Source organism: Cibotium barometz, chromosome 38, assembly GCF_041138505.1.
Source record: "Cibotium barometz isolate CiBa-2024 chromosome 38, ASM4113850v1, whole genome shotgun sequence".
Taxonomy (NCBI): domain Eukaryota; kingdom Viridiplantae; phylum Streptophyta; class Polypodiopsida; order Cyatheales; family Cibotiaceae; genus Cibotium; species Cibotium barometz.
This window is the reverse complement of record NC_141083.1, coordinates 44,447,246-44,473,336: the sequence shown is the minus strand read 5'-3', so window position 1 is coordinate 44,473,336 and position 26,091 is coordinate 44,447,246. Positions and strand designations below refer to the sequence as shown.

The window sequence follows — 26,091 nt, the reverse complement described above, 5'->3', positions numbered from 1 at the left end:
CTCCTCAAAATCTGCCATGGTCTTCCTATCTTCCTTTGATGGCGTCATATAGGCAGCCGTCCATTCCTTAATCAAATTTGTGTGGATGGCAGTTTTACCCACCCACGGCACTTTGGTCATTTCTGCAAACTCAGCACAAAATAATGTAAACTTTTCAATCACCCAAGCCAAGCAGAAGACATCTGATGCATTGCTCCATGGACAAGGGGACCTTACATCTGCGAGCTCAGGGGCTCTCCAGGGGCGTTGATCGTGCTCTGCTTTGTTGGCGATATTTGTGGGTTTGAACTCAATCCCATCCCTCAATGCAAGACCCCAGTCAATGATGCCTACCCGTGGCACCCCTTCTTTGGTGAAATCTATCATTATATTCCAGGGGTGGCAATCATTGTGGATGATCCCTTCAGCATGTGCAAAGGCCATGGTATTCACAAGGGCACAGATAAGCTCGGGAGCATGAAAAATCCACTACTACATATTAGCCTAATACCGGGGCTTGTACCGGCGCTATTTAACGGGGTCTAAAAAAGCCTCGTCATCGGTATAAGCGCCGGTATCGTAGCGTCGGTATATCTGTCGGGGGGTAATACCGGCGCAGATAACGGCGCCTATACCGACGGCTAACCGGGGGTAATACCGGCGCTTAAACCGGCCTTTATACCGACTTGTATACCGACGGATAAACCGGCCCCTATACCGACGCTGATACCAGGGCAAATACCGACGCTGTAGCAGAAATTTTTTTTTGGGCAGAATAGTGCTGCCTGGCTGTTGCCTAGCTGCCTGCAATGAGCAGGATCAACAACAGCAGACAGACAGCACCATTCTGTCTACAATAGAGCACAAAAACAACCGTGCTCGTTTGCATATTTTCCTGATATCGACAAACAAGAAATTAAATTAAACATTAATACTCAAGAATGTTTTGATCATATTTCATTAGTTTGAAGGTCATCTTACATCATGGTAATGCCTCCCAATTGACGGTCTCTCCTTCTTCTTCAAGCATCTCAAACAAGGCCACAAGGCCATGTTTGTGAGCGTACTTCTCCTCTCGCCTGCTTGGTGGGCGATTCATGGCCAACTCCTGCACACACGATTAACAATTATAACTTTTAAAAAATCAACATTTAGCCCACATACATACATTCAAATAAATAAAATTGCTACAAACACTTACGAATTCATGGCGCATGGTTTCGTAACCACCACTCCCGAGATGAGAAGCCCCTATTGTTTGCAGTCTTGCCCTTGCCGCCTCTCTTTGTTGTTGAAACCTGTCTGGTGTCTCGGTGAGCTCCTGAGCAATGGCTGCCCACTCCCTGTCATCTAGCCAAACAGGTTTCTCCTTCCCCTCTCTGAATGCGTCCCTCGCCTCTGACCTACGATGCCCCATCAAAATGCGAGCTGTATACTGTATCCACTCATTAGAGACGACATTCATAGGGTCAGATGGCTGGAACTCTTGCTTTATCTTTGTGTTTATATAATTTTTCTTTCCCTTGTCTTGCTGATCCCATTTAGTCATGACAGAGTCATGAAACTGTATAGTGCACAATTGTCGAATGCGTGTCTTCATTGCCTTCCCTGCACTATCCATTATTGGTGCCCCATCCCTAATTGTGTAAATCTTGCTGTTGTCATGGTCATGTGCACCCCAGGGAGTGGAAGGTGACCCTATGGGTGTGCTATCAACAGATGAGAGCGAAGGACGACGCTCACGTGGTGGTGGTGTCACAGCATCTGTGGCACTACCACCACAACAACCTCCACCTGAAGACCTACTACGTGAGCGCCGTCTATGTGAAGACGTGGTAGATCGAGCTGTAACAGGAGTGGAAGGCTGTGTGGTACGAGGTGTGGGAGCTGCTGTCGTACCCACGGGTGTGGGAACTGGCGTCGGGAATCCAGATGGTGAGGCAGATGTCCCTGCTCCAGAACCCCAAAAACTCTGAGCCATGGCTCTCTGCTCTGGAGTCATGGACGAAAGAAAACCATATAACTGCTGGGGACTCATGCCCTGCGGTGTAGGATTAAATGAGAAATCTGGACTGTAGTCGTAGGGCGGTGAGTCACCCATGGCCTGTTGGACAAAAAACCATATGACAAACTTGTACGGAATGAAAATTACACGGTAAACAATGAATGAAAGAACCATAAGATAAACATTAACATTGATAAACAACATTGGTAAAACTATATCAACTTGCTCCTACAGTAGTGATTATGATGGTAAACATTAACAATGGTAAACAATGAATGGACCTTCAATGTCATAAAACCATTACAAATATGTCATAACTATTTGCATAATCATTAAGATACATCATTTTATAAATCATTATCTATTCTATCATCCTCATTAAGATCAGTAGCCCCAAAGAGATCTATGTCTATGCACATTTCAGCATCCTCATCATTAAAAGTTCCTTGATGAAGGATGTCTTCATCATCTATGTCTTCTTCCTCAACTTGATTTTCAGCTTCCTTCGTTTGCACCTCTTCATTTGGATCTTGCTCTAGTTCCTTCTCTTCATTTGCTTGCTCCTCTTCATTGTTGATATCGGCTTGTTCTTGCTGCTCTCCATTACCCTGTGCATCCACATCACCTTGTTGTAGCTCAAATTCTTCAAAAATTTGCTTGCTGCGGGGGGCGACTTGAACCACAAACAGCCAGCGTGGATCTTTTGGATCCGCTTTAAAGACAACCTGCTCACAATGCTCTGGGCGCACAAAAGTATCTTGCTGATCGGTCCATACCTTTGTGGAGTCCACTTGGATGAGGCCACTCTTGTCTCTACGTACAGATGCATGTGGCCCATTCATGATTACCTTGAACCACTTCACATCGAAGATAAACAACTCAAAACTTCTGAAGCCAACCTTCAATATATCTTGAATGGTTCCAAAGTAATCAAGCATTCCAGTAATTGTGTTATCATCACTTGCACTTGCACGACTTTCTTGAACAAACTGTGCTGTGACACCACAATCAAAGGTTGATCTTCTTTGGTCTATTCGTTCTACTCGAAAATGACGTCCATGTGACCAAAACGCCCCATATTTGTGATACTACAATGAGCACAAAAAGTTTGTTGATGGAGAATCAAACACAGAGACATGTAGAGGAAAAAATGAGAGACATGTAGAACTTAAACACTTACATGCCAATCGCATCCTTTTGTAAGCTCCTCCTCCTCCTCTGTTATAGGTAAACCAGCACGTTTGGCTTCTAAAATTGTAGCTTCTAGCCATCTACCTGTGGGAAAGTCCGGAAGAGCTTGCATACCTTCTGGATATGGGAGATTTCTTGTAGTGCGATTCCTTCTGAAACTTAAACGATCTTGTACTCGCTGTCGCTTGAGAGCTTCATATGTCTCAATCCACTTCTCCATTACATGAGAGTTCAAGATGCAAAATTTGTTGATTTTTTCTCTCAAAGTGTTATCCATCTTTCTCTTAATGCCTTGGCCTTGAGGTTCCTCACCAATGACTCGCCTGTTGGACTCTTGAGACCATAGTCGAGGTATCTCTGGATCTGAGGAACTTAAATATTCAGTGATGTAAACAAGGGACTCTTGTATCAGCCACCCTTCTGACATACTACCCTCTGGGCGAGCCATTTGGCGAACAAATCCCTTTAATGTCTTCATAAACCTCTCCAAAAAGAACATCCATCTTGAATGGACTGTTCCAGCAACTGCAACCTCATCTACAACATGAACTAGCAGATGCATCTGGATTGTTAATAAACTTGTAGGGAAAAACTTCTCTACCATGCAGACTGCCTCTATGGAGTTTAAACGCGCTGTCTCCAAAGTGTCTCTCTTTATCTCTTTTGAAGAAATCCAGCGCACCAATGTGCCAATCTTATAGATAGTAGCTCTAATGTCTTCAGTGAGGCAATCTTTTATTGCTATGGGTAGCACAAATTGTAGAAACTTGTGCCAATCATGACTCTTGAGACCACTAAGATCATCATCCTTTGTAAATGCACTTTTCAAGCAATGCATACAACCTGTCGGAGTCCGAAACTCTGAAATTGTCCTCTTGACTTGTTGTTCCTCCATCTTGCTAAAAACCCATGGGGCTCTTGGAAGTAGCACCTTTCCATTGGGTCTAGTGCGAGCCCACAACTCTTGCATACAACCAATCTCTTCCAAGTCATCCCTTTGGCCTTTAGTATCCTTTTTTCCTGTCATGGTCTTCCACAGAATGTCAGCTACATTCTTGAAAATATGCATCGGGTCAAGCAAATGGTTTATAAGGAGATCACCCCAATAGGGGAGTTGGTGAAAGATAGAGAGCCTCTTCATCCCAGGACATGCCAAGTTGCCACATTCCTCCCATTTGATCTTCCAATCGCTTGCCTTCAATGTACTTGGAGGAGGTCTTCCTAGATTACCATCCCGCAATTCATGATTTTCTGGCAGATACCTAACATGTCCTTGGTAGACATTCTTTCGTAATGCTTTTGAGTATCTTGAATCAAGTCGAGGACCACATACAGGACATGCATTGTAACCCGATATAGCCAAACCTGAGCATTCTCCATAGCCAGGCCAATCATGCATTGTCCACATGAGAATACCTTGCACAGTTGTAAGTCTTTGGCCACTCTGCTGCTTTGACATGTCCTTCACTTCAATTCCGTTCCACAAGGTGCGTAACTCATCAATAAGTGGTGCCAAATATACATCCATGTTCTTCACCTTGTACTTTCCTGGAACTATTAATGAGAGCAACAGATGACCTTTCTTTATTGCTAACCATGGCGGAAGATTATAATTCACAAGGCAAACAGGCCATGTGCTCCATGAAGAGCTCCTTAAACCAAAAGGGTTTACACCATCCATTGCTAGGCCAAGACGGAGGTTTCTAGGTTCTTCCTTAAAAGCCGGCCATTTCTCTTCAATGTGTCTCCATGCGGGTGAGTCTGCAGGCACACGCATCACTTCATCTGTGGATCGAGTTGTGGCATGCCATGTCATCAAGCTTGCTATTGATTTGCACCTGAACATGCTTTTTATCCTTGGAATGATTGGAAAGTGCCTGAGAACCTTTACCGGGACAGCTTCCCCCTGAACATCTTCTCTATATCTGTTAGAGCCACAATGGGGACATTCTTGCAAATGCTCATATTCATGGCGGAAGAGGCAACAATCATTGCGACAAGCATGAATATTATTGTAATCCATGCCTATGGATTTCAATAACTTCTTCGCATCTGCACGAGATGGAGGCATCTCGTTGCCAGGGGGCAATATTTGATCTTTCAAAAGCCTGCAAGTATGGCAGTATCTGATCGTTACTATTAAGATTTTCTCAAGTACAAGTTGATAATTTAACATTTCAACAGTAGGTGTAATCTCCAAAAAAAGACCTTACTTGAATAGTTCAGTGACACTTGTATTAGACCATCCAAAAACTGACTGCAAATTTAGCATCGTAAGAGATGCACGCAATACAGATATGTTGGCACCATTGTATAATGGAAGGCGTGCAAGTTTACGCATGGCCTCTTCCTCTGGTTCATAATTTGACCGTTGAGAATGTCGTGGTTGATGATCTTCATGTTCATGCTCCTCGAAGAGAGCTTCTTGTTGCTCAATGAAGGCATCCAACATTTCTTCCATTGGACCTTCTTCCATTCCCTCGGGTGCTGTTAATTGAGCTCCCTCTGTCACTCCCTCCTGCGATATCCTCATCCTTTGTTGGGGACGAGAATTCACAGGCGCAATGTTATCAAGATGCGGCTGCACACTTGCTTGGTTGTACGATTGAAACCGTAAATTTTGCAAGCGCTCCATTGGAAATATTCCAGCATCATGAACATGCTCGTTGCAAATCCTTCGTTTTCGAAAGATTTGGTACTTACATCGCATGCATGGACACGCTATTCTCTCTTCAAGATTGAGAGGCTCCATCTAGCAAGATAACATGTATATGCAGCTCGTTAAACACAAATCAGCTTATCTCCTCTCCATACAAAAGTAAATAGAATTTGCACAAGGATGGAGAGAGAAGCTATCTCTATTCATAAATAGCTGTTTATATATAAAGACCTTATGCAATAATCTAAATGCATATTATAAGTATAAGCTTGCATAATAAGGCTGCAAGACTTATGCATAAGCTCTATGCATAAGCCTTATGCATAAGTCTTATGCATAAGCTCTATGCATAAGCCATATGCATAAGTCTTATGCACACGCTCTATGCATAAGTCTTATGCGTAAACCCTAGGATTGAATTACGGTTTTGTAAATTCCGCCAGAGTCTCCTTTGTAATTGAAACCAAATCTCAATTGAAAATGCAACTTCTTAAAACTTGTACGCAATACTCTTTGCATCCCACAATGTCATGAAAGATCATATGCATTTGCAATATCCACACAATATGACAGAAAAGGGGTCCCATTGCCCAAATGCATCCACAAAGTCGATGGTGAGGATTGTTGAGGACGCGCGTTGAAGCTTGCCGATCTCCCGGCCAAGCTCTTCTCACCCCTTCACCGAGTTTTCCTCCAAGGTGAAGGTTGAGGCCATTTCTTCACACCGGTGTACCTAATCCCCCTTCGTACCGCTTTACCAAGCAATCACGGCACAAAGAGTTCAAGCCATTCTCCCCTTGGCCTCTCCAACCAATGCCAAGGTACCCTTACACATTGCTAGATTCTATAGAAACTTGAAGTGGTTGCAATGGTGAGTGTAGGTACAAAATGATGTGGATAATATCAAATGATAGAACAAGTTTGTTGGCTTACAAGCATTGAGCATGACTCATGCCCTTTTACAATTTAGAACTCAGCAATAAAGCATGGACTCATGCCTCAATCCATCATCCAAAAGCTCCATTGGAAATTAACAATTCACAATGCCCTCACCATGGCATTTGCATAAGCATTTGTTAACCACAATCAAGGCATTTGCAATTGCATTTTAACAATCCCTTTCATATAAGCCATATGCATAAGTCTACCTGCGTACGCTCTATGCATAAGCCATATGCATAAGTCATATGCATAAGCCTTATGCATACGCTCTATGCATAAGTCTTATGCATACGCTCTATGCAAGACTTATGCATAAGCTCTATGCATAAGCTCTATGCTATATGCCTTATGCACTATTATGCTAACCCTTAATCCCTTTCACATAAGCCTTATGCACACGCTCTATGCATAAGCCTTATGCACACGCTCTATGCATAAGCCTTATGCATAAGCTCTATGCATAAGCCATATGCATAAGTCTACCTGCGTACGCTCTATGCATAAGCCATATGCATAAGTCATATGCATAAGTCTTATGCATACGCTCTATGCATAAGTCTTATGCATACGCTCTATGCAAGACTTATGCATAAGCTCTATGCATAAGCTCTATGCTATATGCCTTATGCACTATTATGCTAACCCTTAATCCCTTAAACATAAGCCTTATGCACACGCTCTATGCAATTACGCTCTATGCATAAGCCTTATGCACACGCTCTATGCATAAGCCTTATGCATAAGCCATATGCATAAGTCTTATGCGTACGCTCTATGCATAAGCCATATGCATAAACTCTATGCATAAGTCATATGCATAAGTCTTATGCATACGCTCTATGCATAAGTCTCTTGCATACGCTCTATGCAAGACTTATGCATAAGCTCTATGCATAAGCTCTATGCTATATGCCTTATGCACTATGCTAACCCTTAATCCCATCACCCAATGGTGTAATAAACATGATCTTGTTTTTCGTACATGGATAATAAAGATTGCAAGCTTATTATAGGTTTTATGCATAGATATTAAATTAATCCTTTGTGTTGTAAGCTTACAAGAACCCAAAACTAACCCTAAACCATAAAACAAGGATGCAAAAATTCATATGAAATAGCATAAACAAGAAAAATCAAAAGAGGATCTACCTCTTTTTCGCAAAGCTGAAGGAGAGCTCGAGGATTGGTGAAAGATTGGTGAGGTGAAAGAGCTGCAAAACAAAATATTAAACAAACTAATTAGTAAATTAAACACAAAAAAAGAACTAATACAAAACCCTAAAATCTCTATGCATGCATTAGGAGATCTATGCATACATAGAGAGCTCTAGATCTCAACATGCATAGAGAGCCAAAAAAAACACAAAACCCTAAATGTCTTAATTTTTCAATTAAAAACTAAAAGCAATTGCAATAACATATTAGGAGAAGGAGAAGAGGAGAAAAGAAGAATGAAGGAGAAAAGAGGAGAGAGGAAAAAAGAGGAGAGAGAGGGAGAGAGAAGAGGGAAAGAAATTACCTCTTCCGCTTGATTACTAGCGCACCCTCTGCGAAAAACCAGAAAATAGGCTCTCGGCTGTGAAAAACTTACGAGCGCCGGTATATGCGACGGAATATGTGTCGGAATATTCGTCGGTATATGCTACGGAATATGCGTCGGTATCGGCGTCGGAATAAGCGTCGGTATAGGCGTCGGTATACGCGACGGGAAATGAAAATTTAAAAAAACCCCGCCATACTTGTCTCCTCCAACATGACGACGGACATACCGACGTTCGACATTTGCGTCGGTATTTTGGCGTCAGTATGTCCTCAACCTCTTGTAGTGATCAAAGACTTGTATCGCTCCATTTCATGAGGAGCCACTTGTTTTTTCTTGTATCTGTTGCCTTTGCCTGCACAGCAAGCATGGAACTGAGGGTCCCCTTAGGAGGCGGAACACACTCCATTATATCTCCAAGACTTCCCCCATTAAAGAGGGGGAAGAGCAGTATCCATGGCTCCTTCCTTGTGTGCCCAATGGCGCGCACTATGCCCCTGTGGGTTAGGTCGATTGAAGCCTCCTAAGCAAAAGACTTCAATTGAGCCCTTCGACTCCAAGGAATTGCTTTGCACAATAAGAAATGCCTTCTGGAAACCAGGAGACACCTTGAATATGGCATTTATGTACAACGCCGTACGATCCAGAGCCCATCTTCTTTTCTGTGATGATGGCCTCTGCAGGCAACCCAATTGTCATGCTGCAGTTAGTATTATGCTTTGTGCGCTGCAAGTGGGTGCCTTTAGAGACCTCACGTGCACCAGATGATAAATCTTCTTGTTCATCAGCAGGCCGGTCCAGCTCTTTGCGAGCTCTCTTGCTCAGGATAGCTTGGGTGTCTATGGCCTTTGCACGCTTGGACCTCTCTTTCTCTACCTTCCATTTTGTGTGGAAGTGCTCCAGCTTGGATTCATTTGTTTCCGCTGGTCTGTCGTCACCTAGGTCAACAGCGCATCTAGGCATGTTGCCCACAATGCTAGTAACAAAATGCTTGATGGCTGCTCCATCAGCACCCACATGGATATTTTTCACTGCGCGAACAACCTCACCTAATATTTGCTCAAATCGATTCCTATCAGACACAATACCCTCGATGTGATTAGGTGACAAGCAACTAATGAAGGTAACGAGTTTGATACGAATTGATTTCTTGATTTCAGGAGTAAGTGCAAGCGTCGCCATCAATCTGCACAATATAATTGACAAATAGTTGCAACATTTATAACCACAAAAAATGCTATTTGTAAGCTAACTAAGAGATTTCTACATCCAACACACTTATGACTCATGTCATGCAAACTAAATAATCACATTCATCGTCAAAAACAAACACAAAACACAAGTTTACGACTTAACTTGACGTCAGCAGACCTAGTTAGTATACCGACCATCTGCAGATATTGCATTAAGATGAAAACTATGGCACAAGTTAAATGCTTTGACACATCGTCAGCAGACCTAGTCAGTATACCGACCATCTGCAGATGACTATCAAACCAAATAACAAAAACAAACTTCACCACATAGCTTGGTGTCAGCAGACCTAGTCAGTAAACCGACCATCTGCAGATACCGTACTAAGTAGCAAAGCATCACACATGTCAAATGCTACGAGCGCACATCAGCAGACCTAGCCAGTAAACCGGCCATCTGCAGCGGGCTCTCAAAGCATTTAACAAAAACAAAGCCGCATTGTAACTTGGTAACTGCAAACCTAGTCAGTAAACCGACCATTTGCAGATACCGTGCCACAACGAAAACTTCTACATAAGTTAAATATTAAGAGTGCACATCAGCAGACCTAGCCAATCGCTCGGCCATCTGCAGCGGGCCTCTTAACATTTAACGACACATGCACATGCATCACAAACAACGTTAAACTTAAGCGTATGCAAAAAATTAAATGACACCAACACTTTCAACTTAAAAATTACCTCAAATTGATCACACTAGCACCACTGACACCAAGTACAAGGAAGATTCTGTGAACAGTGACCCCCTGGACCACCCTTTTATACTACAATATAGCCCGCCGGGCCGGGAGGCGGGCCCGGCGGGCTTCTGCGCGCCCGGCGGGCCCGGCGGTCTAGACTTGTAGCCCGGCGGGCCAATTGTGGGTTACCAGGTCATCCCACCCTCTAGGATTTGAGAACTGTGAATTTTGTGAACATTGAGATTTGTGAACAATAGCTGTGATCACAAGAAAAAAGGCTGTGATCACGTGAATATGAAATCCCTGACGTAGACAATAATATATATATGTGTGCGTGCGTGTGCATGTGTGTGTATGAGAGAGAAAGAAAGCGATAATTTTGATAAAATACCTCAACTATATTTGTTTTATATTGTCATGTAGATGAAGTTAAGGACGATTTGGAAGAGCTCTTGGTGTTGCTAATCTCGCCATACGACATACGCATCAAGACAGGACACTTGGATTGGCCAAGTAAGTGATCTATTACCACGTATTCCATATTTAAACGTCTATGTTTACTTGTGATTATATGAACTTAGCCTACTTAGAATGAAGTTTCATATTAGTGACTAAGTACACATACTAAATATGACTTTTCTTAATGTTGGTGAACTAGTAATGAATCAGCCTACACTCTTCCACCAAAAGCTCAAGCTCAAGCTCAAGCTCAAGCTAAACCTGCTCCTAAAGCACAATCTAAAGCTAAAACTCAAGCTACAGCATGTACCCCAAGTACATCAAAGAGGGAGTGGGAGTATGAATTGTTTGGAATGCCTAATTGTAGTGATGATGATGTGGGTAATGAGGAGATTGAGGACAGAGAGGATGAGATGCTTGATGATGTGGAAATGTTTGGATTAACCAAAACATCACTTCCATTAGTAGAGATAAACACAGGAGAGTCCTTAACGAAAAAGCCATCTATCCATAAGTATAGAAAAGAATGGGAGGGTCCCTACAAATTTTTGAAACTTGTTTTGTAGATGGAGAGAAAGAGCGTATAAAATGCACGTGGTGTGAAAAGTATAGAGCAAAGGGTCCTTGGGGTAGAGGAAAGGGCTGTAAAATCATTCAGGTTGGTGCTATCCAGAAGCATCACCTCTCTAAAGAGCTTGGCTTTTCCCGCTTGAGATGGTGTAATGAAAACAATGTGAAGATGCCCAAACATATTAGTGTAATGAAAGGTAAATCCAAAAATTGGGTTATAGCATGCATGAAATTGGCTTATTTTATTGCAAAACAAGATCTTGCAATTATGAAGTTTGAAGCATTATGTGAACTTGCACATGATTTGGAAGTTAACAATACGCCACCCAAAAAATTGTTTGGTACTTACACCAACACTATGGCAGGCAAAGAATTCATTTTTTCCATCTCTAAATATTTATGTGATTTACATATGTGTGAACTCTTGTCAAGCCCATTCTATGCTCTCATGGTTGATGAGACCACAGATAGGGGGCTAGAGAAACATTTGATTATCTATGTTGCATTTTTGGTAGGCAATGAAGGCATGGAAATATGCAAAGTGGAGTTTATGAGACTTCTTGTGGTTGCGGATGGATGTGCACAAACAAAATTTGATGTAATCATAAAGGCACTTTCTCATGCTGGACTTGATTTGCAACGTTTAGTAGGCATATCCATTGTGTTGCGCACAGGGAGGCATTAGCAGTTCTTGATGCAACTAAGTGCTTTCCATGCTTGTCATACATTGATAAAATTGCAAACAAAGTGTACTCATGGATTAGTGCCTCTAGTGTGAGGCATAAGAAGTTTGAAAATCTCCTACGTGAAATGAATATTTATGTGTTAGAGGTTTTACAAATCCATGAGATACGATGGCTTGCTAGAGGTGCTGTTATGAAACGATTAACAAAGTTACTTCTTGCTATATTGAGTTTTTGGCAAGAAGGTGCCAAAGGTTGGTATGATAAGCTTCGAGTCTACAAAGTTTTATTTTGGAGACACATGCTTGCAGATGTACTTTGTGACTTGGATGCTCTTAATAAAGAGTTTATAAAAAAAGAAACAAGCGACATCTCTTCTTTTACCACCTACATTGAGGAAACAATATCCTCAATCAAAACAAAGTTTTTGGGTACACAGTTTGGCAAAGATACCAAATATGTAAAAGAGTTCATGGAAAGAACTCGAGATGGTATGCTACATCACACAAATCATGATGGAAAAGATTATGTGCATGTGCTTTTGTATCATTGTATGCCTGGAAAAGACAAGGATGGTAATGTGTTGGATGCGACATATGGCACTTTGGATGCATGTATTGTTATGGTAAAAGAATTTGTGCAAAAGTTGATTGATTGCATTAATGACAGGTTTCCAAACATGTATTTTTTTAATGCGACTAAATTATTTAGTCCCATGTATTATCCTCGTGATGATAAAACTAGAGAGGAGATAACTCGTATTTGGTTGTCAAGGCTGTTAGCCAAACTTGGAGACAAAGTGGTAGATGTGGAGGGATGCAAAAAGGAGCTTTCAAAGTTTGTGAGCAGGCTGTATATTGGATGTGGTGAAATGCCTTTCGAGTATGCATGGCAAGTCTTCTCTTGTACTTCACAATGTGATACCTTTCCTAACATGGTGAGATTATGGCAAGCAATTTTAGTGCTTCCCATTTCATCAGGTGGAATGCCTTTCAAGGATGCATGGCAAGTCTTCTCGTGTACTTCACAATGTGATACCTTTCCTAACATGGTGAGATTATGGCAAGCAATTTTAGTGCTTCCCATTTCATCAGTGCCTTGTGAAAGGGGTTTGTCTAAGCAAAACCTCATCAAGAGCAACCAACGTCAATGCTTGAAAGTTGAAACTTTGGAAGCACTCATGAGAGTGTCATTACTTGGGCCGCCAAATTCTGCATGCATTGACTAGGAGGAAGTGTATAAAACATGGGAGCTTGTGAAAGCAAGAAGAACATGCCACCAGGTTTGATGATGCACCCAAGTAGAATTTACTTTTTCTATTTTGTGAAACCATTAAGAAGAGGATAGATGGTTCCTCTTATGTTTGTTTAGCTTTCAGCTTCCATCATAAATTATGAGCTTCTTTTATTTTTTATGTTTCCAAGATTTGACCATTGATGAAAATTGTGAAATGCTCATAAACTATTTTTCTTATAATGTAGGAGTCTATTGTATTATTTGATTTTGGATCTACATGTTCTTTACATCTCTTTCGAGCGTGTGTATGTGTTCGTACATGCATGTGGTGTGTGTATGTGTCAAAGAGAGAAATGTATTATTTGAGTATAGATCTCCATGTACTTTACATCTACTTTTAGCTTGTGTATGTGTGTACATGTATGGGTGTATGGTGTGTGTATGTACGTGTGCGTGTGTGTGCGAGAGAGAGAGAGAGAGAGAGAGAGAGAGAGAGAGAGAGAGACTACGAATCCCAAAATATTTGTAAGGCTTCAATTTGAAGCCCATTAGTCGACCTCAAGGCTTCATTTTATTATCAATGAAGCCTTACCTCAGGCTTCAAATTTAAGGCCTGGGGTGGGCAGATATAAAAAGCCAAGTCCCGACGGTACGTGGCAACCCAGATCCATGTTGATGCCCTCCAAAACTTCTTCTAGGGCGACATGTTCCACTTGCTGAGTGAGTATTTCATGCAGGGATCTCTTCTTCTTGGTCTTCTTCATTCTGATCTCGTTCTTTGTCTTCCTCAGCTGCTGCTGCAACGTATGCTCGTCATCGCAACCGCTTCTCAGAATAGAACTCGGCAGCACGGCTGTATTCTTTCTTGTGCGCCTTCTAGTCCCCAGATGCAGGTGCTGCTGCCTCTTTGAGTTCTTGGCATGGTTCTCCCTCGCCTTGGCTTGGTGGTATTCGCAGTAGATTGTCCGCCCGCCCACTGCTCGCATGTTCTTGCACTGCCAATCTTTGCCGTCTGTCCGCCCGCACCGCTGCTTCTGCAGCTGATCCTCCTCTTTCCGGTCGGCTCGGCCGCACTGCTGCTGCTGGCTTCTACCTACGGTTACATCACCACCTTTGGGAGTGAAAGTTGCACTCGTGTCCAGCTGCGCCATGGGATATTGAGCTGATTGCTGTACCGCCTTCATCATCATCAGGTCCTCCTTTGCATGGCCTAGACATGAGACGAATTACCAACGAGAACTTCTTAAGCATATTGACAAACTCTATGAAAGAAGAGAGCAGTTAGTCTGTAGGCGTTTATGAGAGAGAGAGAGAGAGAGAGAGAGAGATACCTGAGGCCCCCCTAGGATGAGAAGCAAACTGCTCCATGGCTTTAACATGGCGATCTGATGTATTGAAGCTGCGCTTCGGGCTCTGCCTGTACTCAAATCATAGCAGCTCGCATGCAGTTAATTTATTAGCCACATACATGTTTGTGTGAGCTACCTACAGCATTATCACGTGGAGAAACCACATGTGTCTAATCTCGCAAGGATCGATCTTAGCTCAGCAAGGTTACAAACAGGTACTGTACTGTCACCATTGAAGTTTTTGGTCATATAATAATTATGTTACAATCCTTATCACCCACCACCTTCATTTCTGTGATTACCTGACCTCAAGCAAAATGACGACGTTTATTTATAATTACGATTTTATGCAAAGCCTTGATCAAGGCTGATCAAAGATAGTAGCACATGGTCTGATCGTACCTTCTAGAAATGCTCCTCGCGGCACCAGTTTCTAGTCGTCCCAATTCGATGTGAAACTGTATTAATTAAAACGTAGGTATAATTGAGAAGGGATGAGAAAGATGACCATAAATATACTGATACAAAATTTTGCAAATAGTAACAAATAGCGCGATTAAAGTGAGAGCTTTCTATTTACAACGTAGACGTGTATATCTTGATAATCAAAGGGATACGCTGAGCTTTCTATGTGGACCAGCTGCAGGTTGCAAAATCATGGTGGGGAAAAAATCATTAACCGCACGAAAAAGCCTTGCATTCCCATGAACATATGTTCTGTTTATCTTGATGGCTAAGTTTAGTTAGTTAAATGTATCGATTTTGGCATACTTTTGATAAATTTAACCGAGTTACATTTTATGCAAAAATAATATAAAAGGGTAACTTAATTGTACACTTGTAAAATTGCTATAAGGTGGTAGACCTGGGTAGAGAGAGATTAGTAGAATAAGGGCTTTTACACACGTTTTCTAAAATTCCATGTGCATGGATAGAGACATAGAGGGGCAGTGCTTGAAAAAAAAAATGTTTTTGTTTTCCCTTAAAATTAAAGGCAATACTTAGACTTAATCAGGATGAGCTTGTAAATATGTGAGCACTGTGAGGGGGAGACAACCATAAGGCTTGAGCTTGGGTGGGGGCAAATCTCGCTCCTGCTCTTAAATTCTCAAAGGCAACGCAAACCCGTAAGAAAGATTGAATCAACATCATGATGCACCCGTGGGGGAAATCTCTCCCTGCTGCTCTTTTCTCAAAAACAAAGCGCCGCGCAGGTCTGCAAACCTTGTAAGAAAAGATTACATTGACCGAGCGAGCACTGAGAGATGCAATGGGTCTCTATATGTCTGTGAGAGTCTAGAGGGAGGGACAGCATTAATTAATTAACGGGGAACTCCGGTGCATTGATGTGTGGATCTCAAAACAGATTTTGCAGGGGTGTTAAAAGTGGCATTAAAAAAGAATATGAGTGCAATGTGATGTGATTGGGCTTAAGCATGGCTGGTGTCCTGGTTGGATTGCCACCTAGAAAAACAATTATATCCTAGATGTTTCCCGTACTGCTTAGAACAAGCTCTTCTTTTCTCTTTTCGAGTGCCAGAATTAATGTCAAGACGTCCACAATCAAAAAAGAAATTGCTACCTGCGAGGCGCTCTCCGCAGCAGCAGACGTTGATTCTTGATGATGTTCCTCCTCCAAAGTGGTCCAGCTGCAGTAATCCACCTCTGAGTTCATCCGATGATCCCCTTGATTATTATAATTAACGGTGCTTAATCCCAATTTCGGAGTCCTAGCTGAAGGCTTCTGAGTATAATCATGATCAACATTCTGCACAATCCCATCCCACGCAACGTCTAGTTCAGGAAAGCTGTTCTCGGCCTGAATTAGCTCTCTCTCGGATGAGATCGACGTCGTCTGCCCCATCTCCTCTTTCCCAGCTGTGGTTACTGATAGAACTGTGGCCCTCTGAGAAACCCTAGTCGCAGCAGGAGTAGAAGTACCTGTGAAACCACGCTGCAAAGGGGCGCTACTAACAACACGAGAGACATCCACATGCGCTCCGTCGAAGGGCCCATTCTGAGCAAGAACCCGCTGGTACTGGCAAACGGATAATAGATCGGACGGGTGAGATGGCAAGGGAGCCTCCTCATCTTCACCTGGAGTACTCGGGGCCAGGTTCAAGTCCGGCAGCTTGAAATTTACTGTTGGACAGCGCTTCCTGATACGCATGGCAGCTGCAGCTGCAGGTACGTGCTACCAAGGGATCTATCAGGCATCAATTAAGCTCCGGCTTCTAATACAGTAGATCGGGCTAGAAGCTGCAAGTCAAGCGAGAGAGAGAGAGAGAGAGAGAGAGAGAGAGAGAGGAGAGTGCAGGAATAAGACGTCTGTGGAGCTATGAAAGCTAAAGTCATGAGACTTTCGTTTCAGGCAAGGGCCCAACACACGAGAAATATTGATACATGGAGTCTTGAGACGAGGAGGACGAAAGGCAAGAGAGAGTGGATAGAGCGTTTGTTGACGGGAAGAAGTAAAGGCAAGGCGTGTCCGTGCGGCCCTTTTGCAAGACCGAGACTCCGGGAGTCCAGTGCTTACAAGTGAGCCTGCAAGATTCTCGTTTTTTTTACCTGTAAAGATTTTTAAGCGAAGTGGGACCATGCATGACCGACGGAAGTTCCACGTCGGACCCCCATCTCCCGCCGACAGCGTGGGCCGTCGTTAAGGTCATACGTGGGAACTACAGCGAATACCGGCCCGGTCAAAAGCCCGGTCCTCCGTGCTCGCTAGTGACTCACACCTCAAAAGAGTCGTCCCATCTCATCCTCATTCACATTTAGAGGTCCAAGTTGCCAATGCCCAACACCCGCTCAAGTACCTAGGCCATTTTTCCTATGTGGTCTTGCATGCCTCTATCCTGGTTTTGTAGTGCATTGTTTTTTATTTTTTTTGGGACCAATATATATATATATAATTCAAAAAGCATTAAATCCTTTCATCCTTACAAAACAGGCTACCAACAACCGCTAATTTATCCATCACCCTCTATTAAGCAAGCTACAAATCAAATCCCATATATCATCCTCAGCTACAAAAGATGATTTCTCCCAAGAAATCTGATAACCAAGCAGAATGCAATAGGCTTCCACCATAGCCTCAGTGGCGCATCCCCTAGGAGCCTGTTTCTCCAACACATCACCTTTCTTGAACCAGATTTTGATTGTTGGTCTGGTGTTACCTTGGTTCTCAATAAAGGCAACAAAAGTGTAACTTGTTTGCTTCACCTTCTTGTACCATCTCTTAGTTTTAGGTCCATATTTGACTGGTTTGGATTCCAACTTCAACTTTGCAAGGCCTTGAAAGGAAGTACACCACACAGTTAGGCAAAGCCCAATATGAGTGCAAATCACACCCGAAGGAAAGGGATCAAGTGATGGTTGACTGCAGAGCCTAAATCATCTAAACCAGCTCTACCCCATTCAACTTGTTAACCAAGCATATAGACCAACACATACATATACACTTATGCATCAACCCATTCACATCAATTCCTGTGTCAAAATCAAATCAACATGTCCAACATTGGTTGCCCATCTCCCTAGTAACCAATCCCCCCCATTGTCCTTGTATCCCTAAGTTACTATGGATCCATTTCCCAATCTTAAACCAAGAACCCCTAATGGCAGGGCAGTCCCAAAATGCATGCTTCCCATCTTCCAATGCAGTCTTGCATTTGGGACAGCATTCACTGGTGAAATTCCTCTGTACCAATTTAGAACCAATAGGCAAGGCTCCCATGCACACTCTCCACAGAAAAACCTGAGATTTAGTAGGCATTTCAATCTCCCATATTGCCTTCCATTTCCTTCTCCAACAACTAGAACTCCAGCTCACTCTCTAGATTTTATTACAATAGATGACATTATCCTCACTCATTCTCAATGCATTGTACAGAGTCTTGGTTGTACCTCTGTCCAACTTGGATCCATTAAACCAGGCCCAATCCCTTACCTAGCAAGATTCATCCAATGTTGTGGAGGTCCAACCTTTCTGCACCTCATCCAACACATATCTAACAAGTTTCCCTTGCCTCTGAGACAAAGCAAGTTCCATTTCCAACTGCTCAAGCTCCTTCCAGCCAACTGATGCCCCATCCCAGCAATCTGAAAATCTCATCAATCCTTTGTTGTTCAGGGTTTTGGCTATTCTAGGATCTTGCAAAGCTAAGGGAGGATTAAACTTGTGAGTCCACTAGATCCCTAGACATAGCAAAGAATTCCCTGAAGCCCTACCACATCCATCCCAAACCATTAATTCCAACACCTCTTTCCATTTGGTGGAAAGCATCCTATAGAAGGGGGACCCTGTGATCTTGAGAGGAGCATGAGAAAATAGTTTGTCTTTCCAACCTAGACCTTGCCAGACTCCATCACCAACATCACTTTTATTTTATTTTTGTTTCCAATAGTAGCCCACCGCCACCATCACACCATGATATTGTGTGAGCTCACTCCTGATTGCCTTTTCCCACCAGCCCAATTAACTCGACCAAGGACATGCATCATATTTATTGTTGGCGAAGGGAATTCTCACATCCTCACAAGTGCATGGCTGAGTTTTCTTTGCAAAATTCTATTTGGACCACTTTAAGCACAGTTAGAAAGCCCATGGCTAAGTTTTCTTTGCAACTTTTGGCACAGTTAGATAGCCCATGGCCAAGTTGCATTTAATGTCCTTCGCCAAGTAATTGGTTCATGGGAAATCCTTATGAGTCCGTACTTGCCTCGTTCCAATATAATGACATAATTATTTGGCCAATCACAAATCACACAACTAAGGCACATATGTGTCTGTGAACAACTCACACTAGAGGATTTGAATGCATTCAATGCTAAACTTTACATTCCCACACTGAATAGCTTGTATCACACCTATGCAACTTACCAAGTTTGTGAAGAGATTCAAGATTGTGCCGATTTTGGCATAGTTACCATATGCTTGGCCAAGTTTTACACATCATCGTCAAACTAATTGTTGACCAAGTCATTTGGTCCATGGGAAAATAGGTTCTATCTCAAGCATCATCCTAGTTTTACCAACATATATGGTGTTTGAGACTTCAACATCATCTACCACCATTGTGCTAGAGCAAGATAACAGTGCCGCATTATGGGTTCATTAGGATTTATTTATGGATTTTTATGTGCCCATCAAGAGAGCCGAAATTATTATTAGCTCAAGTGTGTTGAGTAGTGAATTGGCAAAGTTGAGTACATTGTTGGATCAATTAAGTTAGTGCCATGCGGTATAGTTACAAGTATGTTGATGAGGCTGTTCCATAGGCCAAAGCCTTGGGAGAATACCAATCCATATGACCATCCAAGCAATGCCCCTGGAATAAATCTTTGAAAATGTTGCTTGGAGACTCTTATAAGACAAGTTGCAAAAGGGCATTTCAAGTGACGATGTTGGTGTCACAAATAAATGCAACTACTTTCTTTATTTTAAAAAAAATAGGTATTGCTTTAGTATGTCTCTCAATTTTCTTCTTTTTTTTGGGGGGGGGGGAGGAGGAAGAGATACATGTGTGTGTGGAGGGGAGGATGGTTGTCACTACTTGAAAACCCTCTGTATCATTGTGTGTGTTTATTTGTTAGGTTTATCACTTTTACCTAAACCCCTTATCAGAGGTAATAAAATAAAATAATAACATGAATTACTTTGGTACATTTGGACACTACCTAGTCTCAGGTTCTTTTGAGATGGAGAAGGTTATGGTGTCTACAAAGAGGACAAGGAAGCTCCCTTGGCCAGTTTCAATTAGTGGATGCCACATGCTACATCCTCACACTAGCTATGTGATTCAAGGGTCAAAGCACGTATTGGTGGTAGCACTATTTCCCCTTTTTGGTGTTACCACTTGTGCAACTTTGGAGGGAATTTCAAGTGCATTTGGTTTTTCAAATGTCAATAATAAGGACACATTTAAAAAAGGACACACTTAAGTGTGCATGATGGTGTGACGAGGAATCGGGACAGTTATGACTGGGAGTGGGGGTCTTCATGCGTGCGGACTGGCAGAAACGGTTAGTGGCTCACCCCATTCTATGGTTTAGAGTAGCCGGAGAGGAAAACGAGCCGAGAGCTCCCTCACATTCCTTCCTCTCCTCACATTCCTTCCTACTACATTCCCTCTTCCAAGCGAAGTGCATGCATCCTTCTAGTTGGTTCTCACCACCTTCCTCCCCTCAACACACAATCCACAATAGGATGAAGGCGACTCCTCGAAAGTCTGTGGCCAAGACTGGAGAAGATGACCATATGCAGCTGGGAAGACTCCCCCTCGGAAGTCCGTGGGAGGAGAACCAAGCGCATCTGCGAAAACAAAACCACCACCTTCCCTGCCAAACACATCTCGTAGCAGGATGAAGATGACTCCTTGTTGTCAGTCTATGGCCAAGACAGGAGAAGACCAAACTTCAGTTCTGGGAACACTCCCCCTCGAAAGTCCATGAGCAGGAGAACCAAGTGCATCTCTGGAAATAAAACCACTGCCTCTCCCACCGCAAAATCTTCCATCAATGGTGAGCACCCTTTAAGCTTCTGGTTCTTTGCGCCCTCCTGCTATATGGATTAAGATGTTCACTAAAGTGGCAGATTGCATTTGTCTTGCCAGCTCATGTTCGTGATCGTGCATACCCAAAGTTAACAAATTTTTATCATTTGGTGGAGGAGTTGCAAACGCAGAGTATGGGCTTAGTCTTGAGGGAAAGCTTCCCAAGGATTTGATCGCATGGATGACCTCCTTGAAGAGCAGTGGTTGTTAGTTTTCAGGACTTGCTACCAAAAGAAGATGAAGATATACATTAACATGGTCAGGTTAGAACTACTTGATGAGTGCCGACTCCTCTACCAAAAGGTTTATCAAGCAGTCCCTTCTAGTGGTGAGCTGACAACAAAGTTTGCACGGGGCTTTGCCTATGAGAAATGTGCAGCAACTTTAGCTGATCCAGCCAAGTACCTCATTGCGTGGGTAAAATTTCATGAAAACGTCTTGGAGAACTGCAAAACGTAGAAAGGAGGGCTTCAACGAAAGCTAAACAAATTTCAAACAGACTACGGGCCATGCGGAGAACTGTCACTCTTGGATGGTGCAACATCTGTACATACAATGTCGACAACAATGAAAAGGCCCTGCAATGGGTGGAGTTGGTAGAGGGGTTGGCAAAAAAAGTCAATGCTAAGGCAGATGCAAAGAAAGAAAAGCTTTCTTAGGTCAAAGGTGAACTACAAAAGAAGAGGGACATGTGGCTGCACACTAAAGGATTGTTTTTTGCGTTTAGTGACTACACAACGAGCTCGAGTAACTGTGCACACAATTGGTAGAAATGAAGGGAATGACAAACCCTGATGAAGCAAAGGTGCTGAAGATGGAGGCGGAAATAAGTGCGGTTCACAGACTGCTTTCCAGAGTTGGGTGTGAATGAAGATGTGGTGCATCTAAAGAAGGACGTGCAGTCATTGCAGGCAAGCAGCACTGAAGATGTTCTCAAGTGCATGAAGTTCTTTTTAGAGCTTGATAAGCACTTTTCAGAGTGCTTGGTGGTTTCCTAGACCTAATGTTTATATCGCAAGCACTTTGGAATACTTTAAAGTACTTTAAACTTTTGAAGTACTCTTAAAGTACTTTGAAATGCCTTTTGGCACTCCAAGCACTTTTCAGAGTGCTTGGTGGTTTCCTAGGCCTAATGTTTATATCGCAAGCACTTCGGAATACTTTAAAGTACTTTAAACTTTGAAGTACTCTTTAAAGTACTTTGAAATGCCTTTTGGCACTCCAAGTGCTTTCTGGTATTGGCAAGCGCTTTCAAAAGTGCTCTCTAGTACTTTTTGAGCACTTTCTAAGCACTACTCAAGAAATTTTGAGTACTTTCAAGTACTCCAAGTGCTCCAAGTGCATTTTGGTATTGTACATGCACTCTTCAAGTTTTTTTTAAATATTCTTCAAGTCATAAGTTGTGTTATGTCGTAAATAACTGATATCCCACTTACATTGCTTTCTTTCCTAATCTGTGTATTTTCGGTTGGTATTTGGTATGATAGGAAAAACATGATCTTGTAGAATCTAAATTTGAGGAATTGTCAAACCACAGTGTATTTGTTGGAACGGTAATTCAGTTCATACAACGTGAGGGGAGGGTTCTCTTGGTACCCTTAGCCACTGTGAGAAGCGCATCTGGTTACAAGTTTGTCTGCGTTGCCCAGTGACTGTGCTGCATGTGGGAAACCCTTGTCAAGTGACCACATGGCAGGACTTTTCATTCTAGCTTTTAGACACAAGTACCACCCTTTTTGCTTTTCGGTACTGTGTATGACAAAATTGCTGTACGCTCACAGCAAGTGTAGGGGGGAAATTCCTGAAATTGCAAAGTGCTAGGCTATTGGGCGCTCGTATATGTGGTCATTGAGGGTGATTTTTTTATTGCTAGTCTTGCCTCTATGAAGTTACAATGAATTGGTATGTCATGTAACTTATGTGCACACGTCCTTTAACTTGTGCCGCCACACAGGCACAAATGCAAATGAAAATCCGCATGAGGAATCGAAAACCATATCTAAGTTTATCCATGAACTACTAAGTGGAGCCGAGATACTCAAAGTGGCTGGAGAGGTTGACAAGACTGCAGAAGTTGGTCACAAACAATAGCATGAAGGTATATACTGAACACCTCAACGGCATTGATGTAGAATGATAACGTGTGAAAAAATGATTATGTTTTCATGTCAGAAAATGCTCCTGGACATATGGAAACTACAAGTGCAGTGAAGGACAAAGACGATGGTCGAGTGTGGAAGAGACCCTGTTTGACATTGCTATGCAGCAACATAAGAAGAAGCGTAAGGGTGCACCTAGACAGGTTGAAGGATCACGGCTAGCAAAAACCAAAAAAAGTACATCTGTTGACCCTCCTAAACCCCCGTGCATGCAAGAAGCTTTAAGCTTCTTGTACAACGTACTCTTGGCTGGAATGAAGCTTGTGTTGTAACACTTTATGCATGAATATGAAACTTTTTTACCAAACATTGTGTATGCCATTTGGCAAACCCTTTTGTTCTCTGTTAGTACCTGCATGCTGTATTATTTATGAATGTAATATTTTTTTCAAGGCATTTGACCAAGTCCCTTTGTTGTTTTAGTTAAAATTCCAGTGATTGTTGGTAGAAAACCTGACCCACCTGTCCAAGAACATGTGCATATTGAAAGGGTGCTACCTAAACCTCAATCTAAGAACCTTGCAGGAAATGTAGGAAAGCCAGATCTTCTTGCATTGATCTTGGATTTAAACGGTGTTGTAATGGTCACCCATGACATTCGCAAAAGCAAAGAGCCTCCTGACTTATCATATACTGATTTTGATGTTGTGAGGCAGGACTCTAATGTGGTTCACTATGTGAGGAAGGATGCTGCATTCTTCATCTTGGCTGCGAGCCAAATAGCAAAGGTGTTCATATGGAGTTACTGTAAGCTGGCAAACTTGCAACGCAGCAAAACATGCCAAGGTCTTGACCAGCCCCCTCGGTACGGTTAAAATGGTGCGCTTTCGATATGATGGGCAAGGACCGACGAAACGGTCCCTGAGTGAAGTGCTAGGACACCTAAGGAGGATCCTAGAGAGTTCTAACCAGGTGATGCACGGGCTCGCGGTTGTTAGGACACCCATGCGTGCGTCGAGGAAGATTCGGATGGACTAAAAAGAAAGATTCGGATGGACTAAAAAGAAAGATTTTTGTGAATCAAATTTTGATATTGGATCTCGTTGGTTGGCCAGTTGGTCTTCAACGGAGAGTCAAGATGACATATTTTGTAACACAATGGACTCAAAATTTTGGAGGATGATGATCAGTAATATTATGATTTTCATTGAAGGATTTTTTTAAAGCCAGTCGAATCTGTTATAACTGGCAATTTCATATTGGGTGTGTACGTGGTATGCCTACCTTAATTTTTGTTTGAAGGCCGGCTAAGGAGCTGGGAACTCTTTTCCTCGGTACCCGAGCAAAACACAACCAAATTTTTATAAAGGAATCCCACCAATACAATGGTCGGGTGGTTGGCTAACCCAAGACTGGATCGGAGGATTCCTGCGAAATAATTAAGATGCGATTAGTTACATTAGTTAGATTAAGTCCTGAGAAGACCTTGTTCTGTGGTGATAGGGGATCAGCACAGCAACTGTTCCTCGTTAAAGGAGGAAAAAAGCGATGATTCCATGGACCAAGTGCAAGTCTCTTCTTGATCTGACCATGTGACTTCAGGTTCAGTCAGATCAGTTTAACTAGTTAAGACTTTGACTCGTTAGAGTAATCCCCCCGTTTTAGAAGATTTTCCCCAGGCGGAATCGCTCGTGCAATTCGGGCGAGGGGAGTTTTTCCGGGCTCGGTTTCGAAGGAACCGCCGGGCCGGACATCCCGTGGGGGAGGCCCTGAGTGTGGATCCTCGCCCCGCGCGCGGGAGGCCGACACTGCTTCCGTCGCTGCCCCGGAGGGGGATCTCACAGCTCGTATGTTGAAAGCTAATAAAGGACAAACAAATTCTTATCAAAAATTGATAATAAGAACTCAGAAAAAGCATTTACATATTGTATTTTCATTCCGTAAGCTTCATTTTTAATCAAAGAACTTATTTTTATAGATAGAAGTTCCACACTTATCTTGTGTTCTCGACCTTACCCAGTCATAAGACATGACTACGTTTGCCTTTGAGCATCTCATCTCTTCCGCTACAACTCGAACGAGCCGAGCCAGACTCGCAGGCCATTTCGAGGATCTATATTTTCTTGACGACCCAACAGAGAAACAGCAGCACAAGTGGTTTGCAAAGGGTAGTATGTCCACGCCTCTTGCGACCAGCGTGCGATGCTGAGGCAGAATCTCTCATTGACCATGATTCTGATGAAGCTGAAAGTGATACATGGTGTTATTTTATATCACTCAATGCCTCGAAATTTCAGACTTTCATGCCAAATCTACAGACTCCTTAGTCGCTTTATTCCTAAGGAGAAGATAGTAGCTCCCTTTTGGCAGTAAGGGAACGTTTGTATCATCAAGGCATGGCTATAGTCCAGTACCATTGTCTTATGCATCTCTCCCGAGGAGATTTTGACTTCTGGAGCCGAGCTGCTCTATGTACATATTGCAACCTTTCTATAAATAAAGATATGTTTTGTGAAAAAATTTCCTGTTGTATAAGTGATTGTTTTTTATGGACAAACTAATAAAGCAAGATCTGTTACCAGACATATGTCATAGATCTCCAATAAGATCATTTATCTTGTTTAAGAAATTATTTTTCGAACCTCTTAAGTCTTAGGATCTCGCGGACGATATCAAAATAAAAATTTAATAATATATCATTTTTGGCAGAATCATGAGGCGAGGAAACCGTGGCTGTCAGCCAGACCCTCTCTCTGAAGATGAAGAGCTTGACCCCGACGTTCGCAAGGCTCTTCACAGAACTCAGCCACCACCAAGACCCTTCAAAGGAGAAGGGGAGGACCTGGGGGAGGCTGTGGAGAAATGGGTGGAAGCTATGAAAGAGTATTTTGA

General features: G+C 42.6%; 1 protein-coding gene across 1 annotated transcript; it reads right to left on the bottom strand.

The window, feature by feature from the left end:
* Positions 1-13,719: 13,719 nt before the first annotated feature.
* On the bottom strand, positions 13,720-16,997 carry LOC147616767 (uncharacterized). The gene is made up of 4 exons (XM_086777824.1): positions 16,129-16,997; positions 14,949-15,004; positions 14,529-14,614; positions 13,720-14,407 (listed from the first exon to the last, which is right to left on the bottom strand). Exons 1-4 carry the CDS (start codon positions 16,714-16,716, stop codon positions 13,791-13,793), a joined length of 1,347 nt encoding a protein of 448 aa, XP_086633950.1. The 5' UTR covers positions 16,717-16,997; the 3' UTR covers positions 13,720-13,790.
* Positions 16,998-26,091: the final 9,094 nt, after the last annotated feature.